Here is a 16861-nt window from a genome sequence, read left to right as displayed (position 1 = left end):
TTTTGAGCTGACAAGTGAGAATGAGAAAATGAACACTAACAGAAATGAATGCTTGTAATTCCAGTGACAATTAGGGTTATAATCCCGCCAAAAAAAGGAAGAAAAAAAATATATCCAATGTTTCCATTCATTTAAAAGTATTTTGTCATATACAATATAAACCTTTGCATCAAATACCAATTAAATTTAGACACCCTTTGAAAGAGTAAGAATTGAAGATGATTTTTACAGGTTTTTAATTGTATGTATGTATATATATATATATATATATACACATATACATGTATATACATATACATATATATACATATACATGTATATCTTTATATATTTGTATATACATAGTCAGTTAAGTTATTCCTCTCATACAAAAAGAGAAAAGTTTAGACTTTATTCCTCTCACAAAAGAAGGAAAAAAGGGGCAAAGTAACTCAAGCTCCTTACCCCTCTTTGCTTACCCCACAAGTACTATCAATCTCCTGCCATTGACCCATCCTTCTGAAATGAATCATTCCTTTCAACATGCAAGTTACAACAGGTCGCAGTCAATCCATGTTTGCTCTTAACCAGCTGAATCCAAATACTGACAAAGAACAGACGCCATTTTTATGAAAAATGGGTTGTGAGGGCTTGGCCTTTCTCAGGCAAACATGGAACATCCTGCTACATTTGATCCTCACCATCTAGTTAGGCAAAGATCTCGAGGATGTGTATTCAAACGAAAGACAGAGGAAGAAACATGGATTCAACAAATCACTGGCTCTGACCATATCATCATCTTTGCTCTCAATTTTTACGGGACAGGGCTGAGAAGACGACGGTAGTCTGTGAAGATTTACATTTCTAGCCTTTTGGAATTTCTTCAAGAACTCCAAGAATCTCCACCCAAGTGCAATTCCAAAAACCAAAGAGCTGGTGTCAAATCTCTGTATTCAATTTAATAGTCCACATTAAATTAGGGGAATTGCAAGGTGAAAAACTAAATTAGCAAAATAAACAATTAATCCAAGTATTGCATGCCCCCTAAGCGCACACTCGTCTTAGAGATTCAAAACTCAAAGCAGATCCCTGATTAAAGTGCACTCAGCAGCAAGGGAGAGAGAAACAGAGCAAAACAGCCAGCTCTGGAACCAGATTAAGCTGCTCTGGCTCATCTTCTGTCTTCAGGCAGATCTAAGAGAGCATGATTGACCTCAAGAAAATTTGCTCTGCCTGGCTTCAGCACGCACGCACACACACAGGAGAAGAGAACAAAGACAAGACAGGATTGGACGGCCAGACGGACCATGATAGTCTATCATTGCGATGAACAAAGTTTGCAGTCTGAAAATAACAAACGTCAGCTCAGTCTTACTTGGAGACAGGCAGTTCAGATCACTGGAGAAAATTGATGAGGCCAGTAAAGGATGCTGCTGGTTTTTAGAACAAGTAACACTCATCATCTCAGTAATCTACAGAAGGACTGGCTTTGAGAGTCCGTATTGTCCCATCATGCTCAAAATACATCGCTGTAAAAGAAAAGCTTCAATTGGAACTGTTTACTACAGCACTGATGAGAAATTTCCTCTTCTGCACCTCATGACTGCTGCAGCAAAACGCTGCTTCTAAAATTCATGGTTGTTGATAAACTAAGGCAGCAAAACAGTAGTGGTGATATTTCTTGATCACCGGCTGTGGTCTTCCTTGTGATACGCTGTAAAACTGGGAATTAAATGCATCTGTGTCCATGTTCGCATAAAATCAGTGGTTAATTGTGTGTGGTGTTGCAACTATATATAAAAAATATGAATTTCAGTATCAGTTCTTCCCCTAGTGATGTCATTTGTGTGTATGGAGCACAAAGCCAGATTTTGACAGTCGTTTCCCTCTTCCTCACACTGTGTGTATGTATATTTAAAGCTGTGTGTGTTTGTTGCTGGCCTTTCAGTGTTTATTTGTGTACCAGTGTGTTACTAGTATGTATGTGCTTAAATATATGGCAAAGAGCATGTGTATGTGTGTGTGTGTGTGTGTGTAGCTCAGGAGGACATGCACTGTACATGGTCTGGCCCTCCCTCTTCTTCATCAGAGGAATCTGGCGAGCTCCAGGATTCGTCTGTGTCACCCTCTCCCCCCTCCCCTCGCCGGGCCTACAAGGTGCAAAACATTGAAGCAATCAGTATATAGTTTTTTGTTTTTTTTTAATGGCTATGAAGAGGTCAGATCATATAGGATGAGGTTAGGTTATTTTCTGCCAGGTAAACCAATAGTTTGAAGAAGCATTATAAGGTTATTCTATAGTTTCCATTTTAGTTTGAAAAAGCATGAACAGTAGGTTAAGTGTAAGAGGGAACAAAAACGCCACCATTTGAGTGATTAAGATTTTATATAGCAGCATGTTGCTTTGCACAAAGTTGAAGGCAATGTGTATCTTCAATACATAGAAATTGACTACACAGTCAAGCTAATAACTAGGGTTGGGTACCTATGTAACCGGTATGTACTAGAACCGAATCAGAAAGCAGATTTCGGAGCCACTTAAATGCCTGAGCGATCGATTTAAATATTTGTCCTGGTTCTTCGAAATGGATGTAAGAAGCATGGGCGTCGCTAGGCCGTTTTTAGCGGGGCTATAGCGATTAGCTCCATAAACTGTACACAAATTTGTGATCGCCTCAGGGTCAGTCCACTTTAAATTTCATATGAAAACGGCAGCAGACTTTGTCTCCTCCCCGTCTTTTAGCACGCTCTTCAATCCGCAGACCGCGGCGGCGCAGCACGAGCAGACTCAAATCGAGGACACAAGGTGTGTGTTTATCGATAAGATTGTTATAATATCTGTAACTGTGCAGTTCTTTGTCATAAATACAGTTTACAAAAGGTCACGAGGGAGCAATCGGTTTCCCATCTACTGTAAAGTTTTCGCTGACACCTCATCACACCACAGCTGTTTCCTCCAGCGAAAATCTAGCCCTTAACACATATGAACGCATACTTTATAAAACGATCATGCTGCTCTTTTCATTTGAAAATTTTATATAAATCATATTACAGTGCATGTGGCATACCATACAGTCATTCACAGAACTGATTAAAGACAGTGACAGACAGCACTCAGTCAATTCACTCATTTTAGTTTTTTTAAAGTATCGGTTCAGACACTGGTACCATTTTAAAAGTATCAATTTGGCACTGGTATCGTAAAAAACCCAATCGATACCCAACCCTACTAATAACTGGCATCATTGGATATACAGTGGTGTGAAAAAGTGTTGGCCCCCTTCCTGATGTCTTATTTGTTTGCGTGTTTGTCACACTTTACTGTTTCAGATCATCAAAGAAATTTAAATATTACACAAAGATCAGGAAGGGGCCAACACTTTTTCACACCACTGTATATTGGCAATAGAAATTATCCTAGAAATGCAAATTCGTACCCGCTGAGGTCTTCGGTTTCTCATGTGTCTCATTAGGAACCAGAGGAGCTGTGTATCATACTGGTCACCATGACGAACACTGTCTTCATCACGTTCTCGCTTGTTCTTCTTCATTACCTAAATAGTCATGATAAAATGTAAAAAAAATTGTTTTATTGCTTTTAACAAAAATATTTATTCACCTGTTATAATAAGATTTTTTTTGTATTTGAAAGATATTTCTTCTCACCAAGGCTGAAATTACTTAATCGAAAATACAGTAAAAATTGTAATAGTGTGAAATACTATTACAATTTAAAATAACTGTTTCTTAAGTTATTTATGTGTGATGGCAAAGCTGAATTTTCAGCCTTCAGTGTCACATGATCCTTCAGAAATCTAATATGCTGATTTGATACTCCTGTATCTTTTTATTATCAATATTTATTATCAAGTATATTATCATGATACTTTTTTCCAGGATTCTTTGAATAAAAGGTCAAAAGAACAGCATTTAATTGAAATCTTTTGTAAGATTTTTTGTTTTTACTGTTACTTTTAATCAATTTAATGCATCCTTACTGAATAAAAAGTATTAATACATTTTTTTTTATTAAAATGTATTATTATTTTATTAAAATAATAAATAAATATTTTTTAAAAAATATATATATATACACCTTACTGACCCAGAACCTTTGAACAGTAGTTTACATACAGTATATGGTCGGCTACAAAAATGTCAATGCATTGTATAATTTATTATGTAATTCTTGTCAATTTCCATGACATTTTTACACCCAGAAATTATTATTTTAAATATGTTCAGGTTTTCAACACTATCAGATTAAAAGGGTCAAAACATACACACTAAGTAATGACTTAGTCTTATGCCAAGTTTATGGTCATTTTGACACTTGAAAATATGCTAAAAATTCAGCTTTGCCATCAGAGGAATAAATAGCATTTTTTAAATATATTAAAATAGAAAACATTTCTTGTAAATTGTATGAATTTTTGATCAAATAAAGTCTGCCTTGGTGAGCAAGAAAAAAAACATCTCCCAAACTTTTGACCAGTAGTGTAAATCTGACACAAATGAGACCCACTAAATTTCATGTTATATGCATTATAGGATAACATCTTTCATAGCACATTATGTATATAATGTGGTGCAATATGTATAATTTGTCTGAAGTGTACCTCTTTAAGTCCCTTTAGTGTTGTAGGATTCTCAGCAGTGGGCGCCCACAGCTTCACATCATGATCCAAACCGCTGGTGGCTAGACCTGGAAGATGAGGATGTGGCTCCAGACAATTCACCTGAACACAGAAAGATAATATTATTTATATATGATTTTTTTTTTCAAAGCAGAAGTTCAATGATCTAGTTCAATTTAGTGAAGTGACAGTGTCTTACCACTCCTCCCCGGTCTCCCTCCATAAACTGAACCACACGAGCAGAGTTCTTATCCCACAGGTAGACGTGTCCACAGTCACTGCCACTGACAACAAACTCACTACAGGGACCATAAAAGTTAACTCCCTTCACTGGAGGAGGAATTTCCAGTAGCAGATGGAATAAGAAAAAAGGGGGTGATGGTTAAGAAAAACTTAATTTATATTGGTTAAAACATGCAAGCAAAATGTGATAAACACCTTATACTGCAATTATATAGTGTTCATTTTGTCAGCTATTCTTAAAGGGGTCATATGATGCTGCTAAAAATAACCTTATTTTGTGTATTTGATGTAATGAAATGTGTTTATGCGGTTTAAAGTAAAAAAAACACATTATTTTCCACATACTGTACATTATTGTTTCTCCTCTATGCCCGCCTTTTTGAAACGCGTCGATTTTTACAAAGCTCATCGGTCTGAAAAAGCGAGGTGTGCTGTGATTGGCCAGTTATCCAGTGCGTTGTGATTGGCCGAATACCTCAAGCGTGAGATGGAAATGTTACGCCCCTCACCATACTGTTGATGCCATGTTCCGGCCGGAGCGACGAGACAAAACCAATAAAACCCATTACAAACGAGGCATTTGTTGCATCCAGTGGGAACATAATTACTGATTATAATGACTTATACTGTCTTTTTACGCGTTGCATTGCATTGCATCGTGCCGCGTAAACATAAAACCCTGTCTGCATTTGTGATCAGAGAAATGACAAACAACAAGTGCTACTCCACACTGCCCAAAACTTGCGTTTGAATCATCAGTGGCAAATTATAAAAGAAAATGTACTTACGTGAGTCAGAACTGCTGGCATTTTAGTCTAACGTTACTCTCCCAGGATCAGTAAACAGTCCTCGATAAAATGTGCCGGCGATCCACAGCACTAAGTTTAAGTATTCCCTCAGTGGCCAGCACAGATCAGCTCTAGGCATGACGAAGCGGATATTGTCCTCTTTTGGAAGACCAAACAAAGTAGTTTCGCTTTCACAACGAAGCACACAGCGTCTTCACAACATGGCGGCGGCGGCAACAACACTACTACAGTGAGAATAAAAGTTATGCCTTCTTTCTTTGCGTGAACATTTGGGTGGCATTATGCAAATCTTCCCACATCGTGACGTAGGTATGTGGGGGCGTGTTAGAACGAGCCATTTTAGGAGGGCGTGGTTAACTCTTAACTTTTATAAAGAATATCTCTTTGGATTTGAGACTTCAGTCATTGCAACTTTACAGATCTTCTTTATGCACCAAGAGCTTGTAACACTCCAAAGAGAAAGGAAAATTGAAAATCACATCATATGACCCCTTTAAAGTGATCAGAACTTATGTTTCTGTCTGTTTCATCTGATGCTAATGGACTCTGAAGATGTTTTTCAGTCTAGAAACTGAAGTTGCATGACATTACATCTCTATGTTTGATGCTAGCCAAATTTGGGCTGACTTATGCAACCCTGAATGCCTTCAATGGGCCTTTAAAAGTGCTCTAATTGGCCCTCTTGAGCATATTGTGATTTAAAATGGGTCATTCCCCAAATTCAGTCACACCCCAAAGAGAAAGGAAAAAATGAAATCGCATCATATGACCCCTTTAATTTAGTCTTAGTCCTTTGTCAAATGTAACTTAGTTTTTTATCATATTTAGTCAGCTTGTCCTGTTTTAGTTTTAGTCAACTAAATGTCTGAGAATTTTAGTCTAGTTTTAGTCAGTGGAAACTTACACATTTTCGTCATATTTTCATCTTACTGTGTAATGGTTAAAATTATGAAAAATTATTATTTTGCTCAATTTGCAATGATTGTTGTTATTTGGGAAATTTACTTTTACATTTCATCAGAAGTTGCTTTCACCAATAAGCACAAATCAATAGAATATCGACTCGTATGCATGGTTTATTTTACCTCATCTAATGTTAGTGTAATTTTTTTTAAAAAGTAAGAAAAATTTAGAAAATAGTATATGCTTCACATAGAACAAAAGTGTGTAATGTATCCTATGAATCACAGTATGTACTATGCACTCTTACATTGAATAATTAAATAAAATGTTTATAAACTGAGTGTACAGAGATATTTTTTCTATGATGCCAGTAATGTTTTTGAGATCCAAGGAGGAATCTACTTTTTAAAACAATTTCTCTAATGTGACAAAACGTTTTCTGTTTCTTCAATACAGCAGATGTTCTTCTATTGTTGGCCTTTTTTATTTTTGTTGCATAGTAAAGAAAATCAATCAAATCAAAATCAGGAAGAAGAGGGGAACAGGATTGCAAGCCAGAATATCAAAAACCACATTCAATGTCAGGCTGCAGGATATATACAGTGGGGCAAAAAAGTATTTAGTCAGCCACCAATTGTGCAAGTTCTCCCACTTAAAAAGATGAGAGAGGCCTGTAATTTTCATCATAGGTATACCTCAACTATGAGAGACAAAATGAGAAAAAAAAAATCAAGAAAATCACATTGTAGGATTTTTAAAGAATTAATTGGTAAATTCCTCGGTAAAATAAGTATTTGGTCAGCTACAAACAAGCAAGATTTCTGGCTCTCACAGACCTGTAACTTCTTCTTTAAGAGACTCCTCTGTCCTCCACTCGTTACCTGTATTAATGGCATCTGTTTGAACTCGTTATCAGTATAAAAGACTAGTTTTAGTCAAGTTTTAGTCGACTAAATGTCTGAGAATTTTAGTCTAGTTTTAGTCAGTGGAAACTTACACATTTTCGTCATATTTTCATCTTACTGTGTAATGGTTAAAATTATGAAAAAATGTATTATTTTGCTCAATTTGCAATGATTGTTGTTATTTGGGAAATTTACTTTTACATTTCATCAGAAGTTGCTTTCACCAATAAGCACAAATCAATAGAATATCGACTCGTATGCATGGTTTATTTTACCTCATCTAATGTTAGTGTACAGATTTACTGTATAACAGGATATTAATTAGAGGCTAAATAAACACCAAAGACTTTAGATATACACTCGCCCTGTCTACGTTATGAAAACTGGTGTAGCAAAAACCTACTCTTAAATATTATAACAGAGAAATTCCTAATAGTAATTCCAATAATTCCAAACTGCATTAATGTTTCTCTTTTAAAACAACGGCAAAAAGACTTGTTGCTGCACAGAGGTTGCATAAGTAATGTTACAATCAGCAAACTACTATCATATTTTCATCTTACTGTGTAATGGTTAAAATTATGAAAAATTATTATTTTGCTCAATTTGCAATGATTGTTGTTATTTGGGAAATTTACTTTTACATTTCATCAGAAGTTGCTTTCACCAATAAGCACAAATCAATAGAATATCGACTCGTATGCATGGTTTATTTTACCTCATCTAATGTTAGTGTACAGATTTACTGTATAACAGGATATTAATTAGAGGCTAAATAAACACCAAAGACTTTAGATATACACTCGCCCTGTCTACGTTATGAAAACTGGTGTAGCAAAAACCTACTCTTATATATTATAACAGAGAAATTCCTAATAGTAATTCCAATAATTCCAAACTGCATTAATGTTTCTCTTTTAAAACAACGGCAAAAAGACTTGTTGCTGCACAGAGGTTGCATAAGTAATGTTACAATCAGCAAACTACTATCGCAAACAATGCAGTCGAGATCCATGACAGAACACAGATTGGCTGAATGACACTTTCATTTAAGCAGAATACCTCAAATGAAGATCGCTGAACTCCAGCTTGTACAGTACTGTATATCAGTGTTTCAGATCACGGCGCCTCCACAGAGAAAGCGCGTGTAAATGGTTGCCAGATTGCATAAAGCCGGGCAGAGTAACGTACGTATCCGTTCAACAGAAAAGCTCTGATTGGGGGATCTGATCTCTTGAACCACAAACATGAATGCTCGCATAATACAGTCTTGTACAGCAGTCAGAAAAGTTTTGGCTCCACTTTTTTCAACAAAAATAAAAAGGTTTTGGTAAAGTTTTTGTTCTTTTAACTACATTGTAGTGTCGTCTTTTTTCATAAATGATATTGCATGTGCATTTAGTCTCAGTTTTCGTTTAATGACCTTATTATCATTTCGTCATCGTCTCGTTTTTGTCAGGGGAAAAAACCTTGTTGACTAACATTTTTCGTCATAGTTTTCGTTAATGAAATGAACACTACAATTAAATCAATTAAATTAAATAGAAAGTACCTGTAGCATTGTTGCGGTGACCCTTGTATCTCCTGCGGTAATCCGCTCCATCACTGTGGCTGGAGTCAAAAAGGTAAATGTCCTCATCGTTGTAACTTGCCAGCAGATCTGAAAGACAGTTCAACCATGACATACTTTGAATGTAACTACAACAGACCATGTAATGTAAAGTTTTCATTCAAAAGGCATGCAACCATACAACAGTCACTTTCTGAGAGTTAAGTGTGCATTCTTACCTGTGCCGTCATGGCTGTACACTAAACAGGTAATATTTGTTTTGGACTCGCTGGACACCAAGTGAGAGGGACAAAACTTCTTCAGCACACCATTATTATCATGTTCATTAATCTTTCTCTGGTCATAGATCCTATCACATAAAAAGAGGAAGAGAACAGTTGCCTAGTCTGCTGACACAGTGCCATTGGAGAAACAATTGTAACGGGTTTAAAGTTTGACAGCTGCATCAGAAGCAGCTTGTGATAAAGACAACAACATGACTTCGGTGCAAAGGAGGTGACATTTCAGTGAAAATGCTCATCTCACCTGACATACTGGTCTCTTCCACCCACAGCAAAGTGGTGTGTGTTGGCTGGATTCACGAAAATGGTGTACAGCCCCACCTTCTTTTCACCCTCCTTCACCACCACCAGTTTGCTGAGAGATTTTTTTTAAAAAGTAAGAAAAATTTAGCAAATAGTATATGCTTCACATAGAACAAAAGTGTGTAATGTATCCTATGAATCACAGTATGTACTATGCACTCTTACCTTGAATAATTAAATAAAATGTTTATAAACTGAGTGTACAGAGATATTTTTTCTATGATGCCAGTAATGTTTTTGAGATCCAAGGAGGAATCTACTTTTTAAAACAATTACAGCAGATATTCTTCTATTGTTGGCCTTTTTTATTTTTGTTGCATAGTAAAGAAAATCAATCAAATCAAAATCAGGAAGAAGAGGGGAACAGGATTGCAAGCCAGAATATCAAAAACCACATTCAATGTCAGGCTGCAGGATATATATAAAAAAAAAAGTATGACAATCAGGGCTGATTCTAGGATTTCTAGGACCGAAGTATGAGCTGTTTTTATAGTAAGCATGAAAAGAGATCACATAATAAGATATTTTTAAGGGCAAGTAGACCCAATTTAGCCCCAATGTAGTGGGTCTTAAAAAGGCTACATTTATTTGATCACAAATACAGTAAAAACAGTAATATTGTAAAATATAAAATAACAGTTTACTGTTACTCCAGTCTTCAGTGTCACATGATCCTTCAGACCGAATTTGGTGCTCAAGATACATTTTCTATTAATATAACTGTTGGAAAAAGTTGTGCCGTTTAATATATTTAAGGAAACTGATACAAATTTTCAGGATTAAGGGTTCAGAATAGATAGAACAGCATTTATTTGAAACAAGAATATTTTGTAACATTCTATGTCTTTACTCACATTTTTATTAATATAATAAACCTTTCCTGAATACAGGTACTAATTTCTTTAAAATGAGTACCTATATTCAGGGGGTCTTACTGACCCCAAACTTTTAACTGCTGGGTTTATCATCATGTTATTAAATGGTACAGTTTTATAGCATTACTTCTCTGAAGAAGTGTAATAATTAAACTATTTCCATAAAACAAACAATTAACAGTGTTTACCCACATTACACGGTGTTCAAAATTATTATGCAAGTGACATATCAATAGGATTTCAGTACAATAAAGAGTCAGATTTTTGTTTGTTTTGATCTTCACATCATTTCAGGTAACTGGTATCAATCTCAGACAGGTTTGTTCAATAGTTTTCCAGGTCTTCTTAGGTAAATGGAAACCCTACTTAAAGAGGTTGTTCCACATTATTAAGCAAGTCACAGTTCTCATGAAATATGGTGAGGAAGAAAGATCTTTCTGAAGATGAAAAGTATGAAACATTGCAATGTCTTGCAAAAGGCATCAAAAGAAATAATATTTTGTGAAAAACAAAGAGATTATTGAACTGTCAAAAGATTTGTGAGTGACTTCTTGGTCAGAAGATCTTGGTCAGATAAAGATTTATTAAGGAAAGTTTCTGTCAAACAAATGAACTGGGTTGTAATGCCAGCTGTAAAAAAGCCACTGCTGAGCAGCAGACAGGTGTTTGAAGCTACTGGAGTCTCAAGATCCTCTCCATGCAGACTGGCAGTTGTGTGTAAAGCTGCGTTTCAGTCACTGCTAACCAAACCTCACAAAGAGAAACCTGCACACTGATTAGGGTTAGGGTTAGGGTTAACTATTGTACCGAAATCCTATTGATATGTCACTTGCATAATCATTTGGAACACAGTGTATTTAAATTAAAAAATATATATAAAAGTACCACTGTTAAGTAAGCCATATAATTAATAACCTGTGAGAAAAGCTTCCACTGACTCATCTAGCAGCTGATACAATTCTTTGTAGTATTTCTAATCCTGTCCCTGTTCACTTGTGTCACTCTGCTGAAGTGCTCCTTTTCTTTTCTTCTGGCAATCTTAGGGCTGTTTGTGACATTTGTGACATGACTGTGCACTCACTTGGCAGGTCTGTCTAAACGCAGGTCAATGCGGAACACTACTGCATCTTCACCAGCGGAGAGGAAAGAGCAGGGAGAGTCTGGCTCCAGTGCAAGCTGAGAGAGGGGAGAAAAGAAGAAAAAGAAAAAAAAAACTTTAAATCACAAGCATTTACATGTGACTTTTTGATTGCAGTCACTTTTTATAACTTGCAATAAATCAATAAAAATGATCAGTTTTGATATTACATGAAGTATGTTCTTTGTTTTTGCACCACGATAAGATTGAATGCTTGATTCTGATTGGGCAACAGATGTTTTAAGCTGTTGATTAATGAATGTATGTGACTGTAAAGCTCTAGTCACAGATTTCAACCCTGTTTGGTTTGAGGTAACCACGGAAAAAGCAAATTGAAAACAATTCCATTTTGAAAATTAATATACACACCAGAATAACGGCCACAACTTTAAACACCTCAGAGTTATCATTCATTTTCAATAATCGGTCTGTCATAAATTATTTCTATTAAATATACAATTAAACAAAACTTTTCTGGTTGATCATACCTTATGAGCTGCACCTTTGTGCTGAGCCACTCTTTTGGTGTTCTTGCAACGTTGTGTGGCAGAAAGCTCGGCCACTCTGATCTGTCCATCTCGGGCACACATGGCCAAAGTGGAGTCACCACTGTGTGGGAGGAACTTTGCCTGGGGACAGAATAATTAATAATAGAATGCATTGATTTAAATCTATACATTTTAAAATATTCTTCCAGACATCTGGAACTAAGATTTAACACTTTTAGCGGATACACATAAACAAGAGGTTTCTGTCCAACAACAACAACCCAATAGAAATGAAAGAAAATCACAAATAAGTTGGATAGTTGCTAAACCACTGATGTGGCTTTTATGGTGGTTATTTTTATAACATGAACAGATACAAAAACACTTGTAAAGTATACCACTGTTCAAACTTTTGTGATCAGTACAGTATTTATAAGGAAATTAATAACATTTCAGTTAAGATGCATTAAATTGATCAAAAGTGACAGTAGAGACTTCTCCAATGTTACAAAAAAAACCATTTAAAATAAATACTGTTCTTTTGAACTTTCTATTAATCAAAGAATCGTGGAAAAAAAAAATCACTGTTTCCACAAAAATATTAAGCAGCACAACTGTTTTCAACATTTCTAATAATAAAAAATGTTTCTTGAGTACCAAATTCAGCTGTCCAAATTACACTTTAAAATAGAAAACAGTTCTTTTTAAATTATAATTATATTATTGTTTTTACTGTATTTTTGATACAATAAATGCAGCCTTGGTGAGAATAAGACTACATTTACACTAGTGCGTTTTAGTTTTAAAACGCATAACTTTTGCTACGGTTACGCCTGCCGTTTACACTACTCCCACGTTTTCGAGGGTCGAATTTTCGACTTTCGAAAACGCTGTAGACCCCGCTTCAGTTTGAAAACTCCGGGTTGCGTTTTAGTGTAAACCGGACCAAAATGGAGACTTTTGAAAATGATGGCGTGGCCGCCCACATTCGCTCTGCATATCCTTGACGACCGTGTAAACAATAACATCATGCTCATTGTTGTACCTGCATGAATGGTCATGTGACATGCCTGAAACGCAAGTGTAGACGAGGAACGTTTTCATTTTAAAACGCTGTTTTAAAACAAAAACGCACTAGTGGAAACAGGGCCTAAGTGACGTCTTTCAAAAACATTCAAAACTTGTTGACTCCAAATTTTAGAACAGTAGTTTTTAAAATGTTGTTATTATTTTCTAACAAGAAAGATAATAATGTTTGCCATCAGAGACCTTAAATTTGGAGTGGCACAGCAATTTAATCAAGATTCTAGACCTTCAGACATCTGCAGTCAGCTGAACTGCACTTTTTCACCTGAAAGACATTGCTCTTATGTCCACTGTCAAACTCCAGCTCTGCCCTTCTGCGAGCCCAGTCCCAGATCACCACGCGGAGGTCATCGCTACCGGAAGCAGTGTTACAGTACAGGAACCGTTTTTAAAATGTTGTTATTATTTTCTAACAAGAAAGATAATAATGTTTGCCATCAGAGACCTTAAATTTGGAGTGGCACAGCAATTTAATCAAGATTCTAGACCTTCAGACATCTGCAGTCAGCTGAACTGCACTTTTTCACCTGAAAGACATTGCTCTTATGTCCACTGTCAAACTCCAGCTCTGCCCTTCTGCGAGCCCAGTCCCAGATCACCACGCGGAGGTCATCGCTACCGGAAGCCAGGCGGGTGCCAGAGGGGTTAAAGTGGAGGGTGTTCACGCAGCCTGTGTGTTTCTCTAGACGGCCCTGCAGTTCCAGCCTCTGCACTAGACCTCTCGCCCCACACACCCTCCTCACAAACTGATGCGAATCATGGCCAATCTCTCGGGCACGCAGTGACGGGATCGCGCACCAGGAAGGGCGACTCATGTCACGCAGGTCTGCTCCCAGCCACGCTTCCATGGCTTGCTCATCTTCTTCCTCAGCATCCTCTTCCTCATCTTCGTCTTCATCGTCATCATCTGAACTGGAAGAGTGGCGTGTGGCTCCACCACTGGGTCGATTCCTCTTCCTGGTGGATCTCTTACTTTCATCTTTTCCCCTCTCTCGCTGCCCTCCTCCCTCACTCTCTCTTTCTCCTTCTTCAGTGAGAGAGTACAGACCACTGCCATCCATGCTGTCAGTGTCCTCCTCTTCTCCTGGCCCCTGTTTCTGCTCAGAGTTTGCCATCGGCCTGTCCTGACCATCCTCACTTCCCTCTGGGGCTGAACTCAAATTTGCTGTCAAGTGAAAACTTGAACAATTAGTGGAGCACTGCTTATTTACATATCCTGCTGTCAAGGTAACTCTAACATTATCCTAAGATTCCATAAATACACACCAGTTCATTATTTTAGGGTATATTCTTTCATTAATACTTTTATTCAGCAAGGATGCTCAAAAGTGACAGTAAAGACACTTAGAATATTACAAAGGAATTCTATATAAAATAAATGCTGTTCTTTTGAACTTTCTATTTATAAAAAGAATCCTGAAAAAAATGTATCATGGTTTCCACAAAACTATTAAGCAACACAACTGTTTTCAACATTGCTAATAAAAAGAAATGTTTCTTGAGCACCAAATTAGCATATTCAATGATTTCTGAAAGATATTGTGACACTGAAGACTGGAAATGCAGGTTTGCCATCAAAGGAATAAATAACATTTAAAAAATAAAAACTAGAAAATAGTTATTTTAAAATGTAACAATATTTCACAATATTACTGATCAAATAAATTACAGCCTTGGTGAGTGCAAGAGATGTCTTTTAAAACATTTTTAAAAATCTTACTGACCTCAAACTCATGAACAGTAGTGTATATGACAGTTAGGACTCTATTTGTTTCCATACCTGAATCAGGACTGGTCTGGGCCTCTGGCGCTGCAGATGTATCTGCCTCCTCTCTTCCTTCTCCAGGTCCTGGATCATCAGAACCACCTGGTAAATTAAGCCCCAGACATAAAAATTGGCTACTTTTGCCATCATTTGAATACATCAGAGATTATAAGCATTTCACCCAATACTTTATTCACTCTCATGTCGCATTGACCTCATTTTATTTTATTTTATTCCGTGAAGCACAAAATGAGATGTTATAATGAATAATAATATCAAAGCTGCAGTTAATAGTGACTTAAATGTTGGTCTATTCCTCAGGCAAAGATCATAGGACTTCAGAAGACACGTAATAATGAGAATAAATTGCATAGACTATTGTTACAATATTTCATGGTGATTTTTGAACCTTTTTTAACTTTCCTCATATGGAGAATGAGGCACTCTGCTTAAGATCTTTTGTATTTTACTCGAAAAGAAAACAGTATTGGGGTGGTACCGCACAAGGACAGATTTTACTTACTTAATGGTTTACTTACCATTTGGGACACTGGATTTACCATCTGTATCACACATTCTGTCCAACTGTCCCTTCTGACAGAAGAGACCCTATAAAAAGAAAATGGCTTTCTTCAAACAATCACACACTGGATAGTCACCACATAACACTATTTTCAAGACAAAAAAAAAAGTTGAGGGTACTGTTAAAGAATGCTTGACAGATCATTTAACGTTTGCATTTCATATAGTCGATGATTACTAGAGGTCTGAGCAAAATGCAGTCTTCAAACTGATGAACATAAAAAGGCATTACTGCCATTTTGACATATGGTGCTGACCCATCCAGTGACTGAGAGGATCCCTGACATCAGCTAAAGGTGGCAAAATGAGCCTGCTTGCATAGTAAATAGCTGGCATGGTAAACACCTGCCTCAAATCGCAAAAACCATGACATTACCTTGTACAGTAACAATTGAGTCCAACTGCAGACGACCCTTAGATAGCAACTTAGAAGTGTTTGTGCATTTGTGTTAATGCCACATAACAACTTGATAGTGCGCAGTAAACTGGCTGCGACAAGCTAGTGTGCTAACTAATCTTAGCAATTGCTTTTGTGGCATTACCCTGGTCAAAAATAGAAAAGCTGCTGGCTAGTTTTGCAAGCGCACACGGATGTTGGCAAGCAAGTAACGTTAGTTGTACAGGTTCTCCAGTTTGAACAAAGACATATATTTTCAAGATTACAAAAACGTCCCGACGAGGAAATATGGTGTAATGTGTCGTGCACGAAAAACACGAGATCAACACGTCATTTTCGGATCTGTTATGAGTGCTGACAACATGTAAACATTGGTCGTTGCGAGAAAATGGAGAGCTAACTAGCGAGCGGTGTTACCTCTAACGTTACTGTAGGCCCAAAGTCTCCGCACTTGTTAATCCTCTGCGCAGATTTCCCTTCCTTCACCTTCGAGTCACGCGCAAACAAAAGCTCGACACATTAGTTCGATGTGCCCTCAACACACTCACGCACCGGCGAGCCAAAAAACCCCGCAGTTTTAGGTCACGTTTCTGGTCGTGCCCGCAGTGTTTATGTTTTCGTTAGCACTTCTGTTTTTTTCCCTTTCTCTTTCCTTTTTTTCTGTCTTTCTTTTTCCGGCAAGAAGACGCTCGTTCTCCGGAAGTGAGTCTAGATTCACAAGCATAGCGGCGCTGATACACACTGATAAATGTGATGCATTATGGTCACACTAAAAATACACACACACACACACACACTAAGATTTTTCTCTCTCAATATTTATTACGAATCCGCCATTTACGTTTATGACGATGATGTTCATCGTAATATTCCGAAAATCACAAAAGTATTGTTATTATT

The 16861-nt window shown here is 36.9% G+C and overlaps 1 protein-coding gene across 4 annotated transcripts; it reads right to left on the bottom strand.

Moving 5' to 3' along the window:
• Positions 1-339: 339 nt before the first annotated feature.
• dcaf8 (DDB1 and CUL4 associated factor 8) lies at positions 340-16745 on the bottom strand. Of its 4 annotated transcripts, none has more exons than XM_016241359.1 (14): positions 16379-16745; positions 15522-15591; positions 14998-15084; positions 13817-14382; positions 13483-13554; positions 12132-12272; positions 11587-11681; positions 9572-9682; positions 9265-9395; positions 9029-9136; positions 4816-4946; positions 4599-4718; positions 3417-3533; positions 340-2129 (listed from the first exon to the last, which is right to left on the bottom strand). In XM_016241359.1, the coding sequence occupies exons 2-14, from the start codon at positions 15556-15558 to the stop codon at positions 2019-2021; spliced, it is 1827 nt and encodes a 608-aa protein (XP_016096845.1). In that variant the 5' UTR covers positions 15559-15591; positions 16379-16745; the 3' UTR covers positions 340-2018. The 4 variants fall into 4 exon arrangements, with proteins under 4 accessions (XP_016096845.1, XP_016096860.1, XP_016096867.1 ...); XM_016241374.1 differs by having other exon boundaries at positions 16514-16745; XM_016241381.1 differs by lacking the exon at positions 16379-16745 and adding an exon at positions 15941-16372.
• Positions 16746-16861: the final 116 nt, after the last annotated feature.

This window comes from Sinocyclocheilus grahami, unplaced genomic scaffold, assembly GCF_001515645.1.
Source record: "Sinocyclocheilus grahami isolate Dianchi unplaced genomic scaffold, SAMN03320097.WGS_v1.1 scaffold21.1, whole genome shotgun sequence".
Taxonomy (NCBI): domain Eukaryota; kingdom Metazoa; phylum Chordata; class Actinopteri; order Cypriniformes; family Cyprinidae; genus Sinocyclocheilus; species Sinocyclocheilus grahami.
Note: the sequence above shows the minus strand (reverse complement) of the source record. Positions and strands in the feature narration are given on the sequence as shown.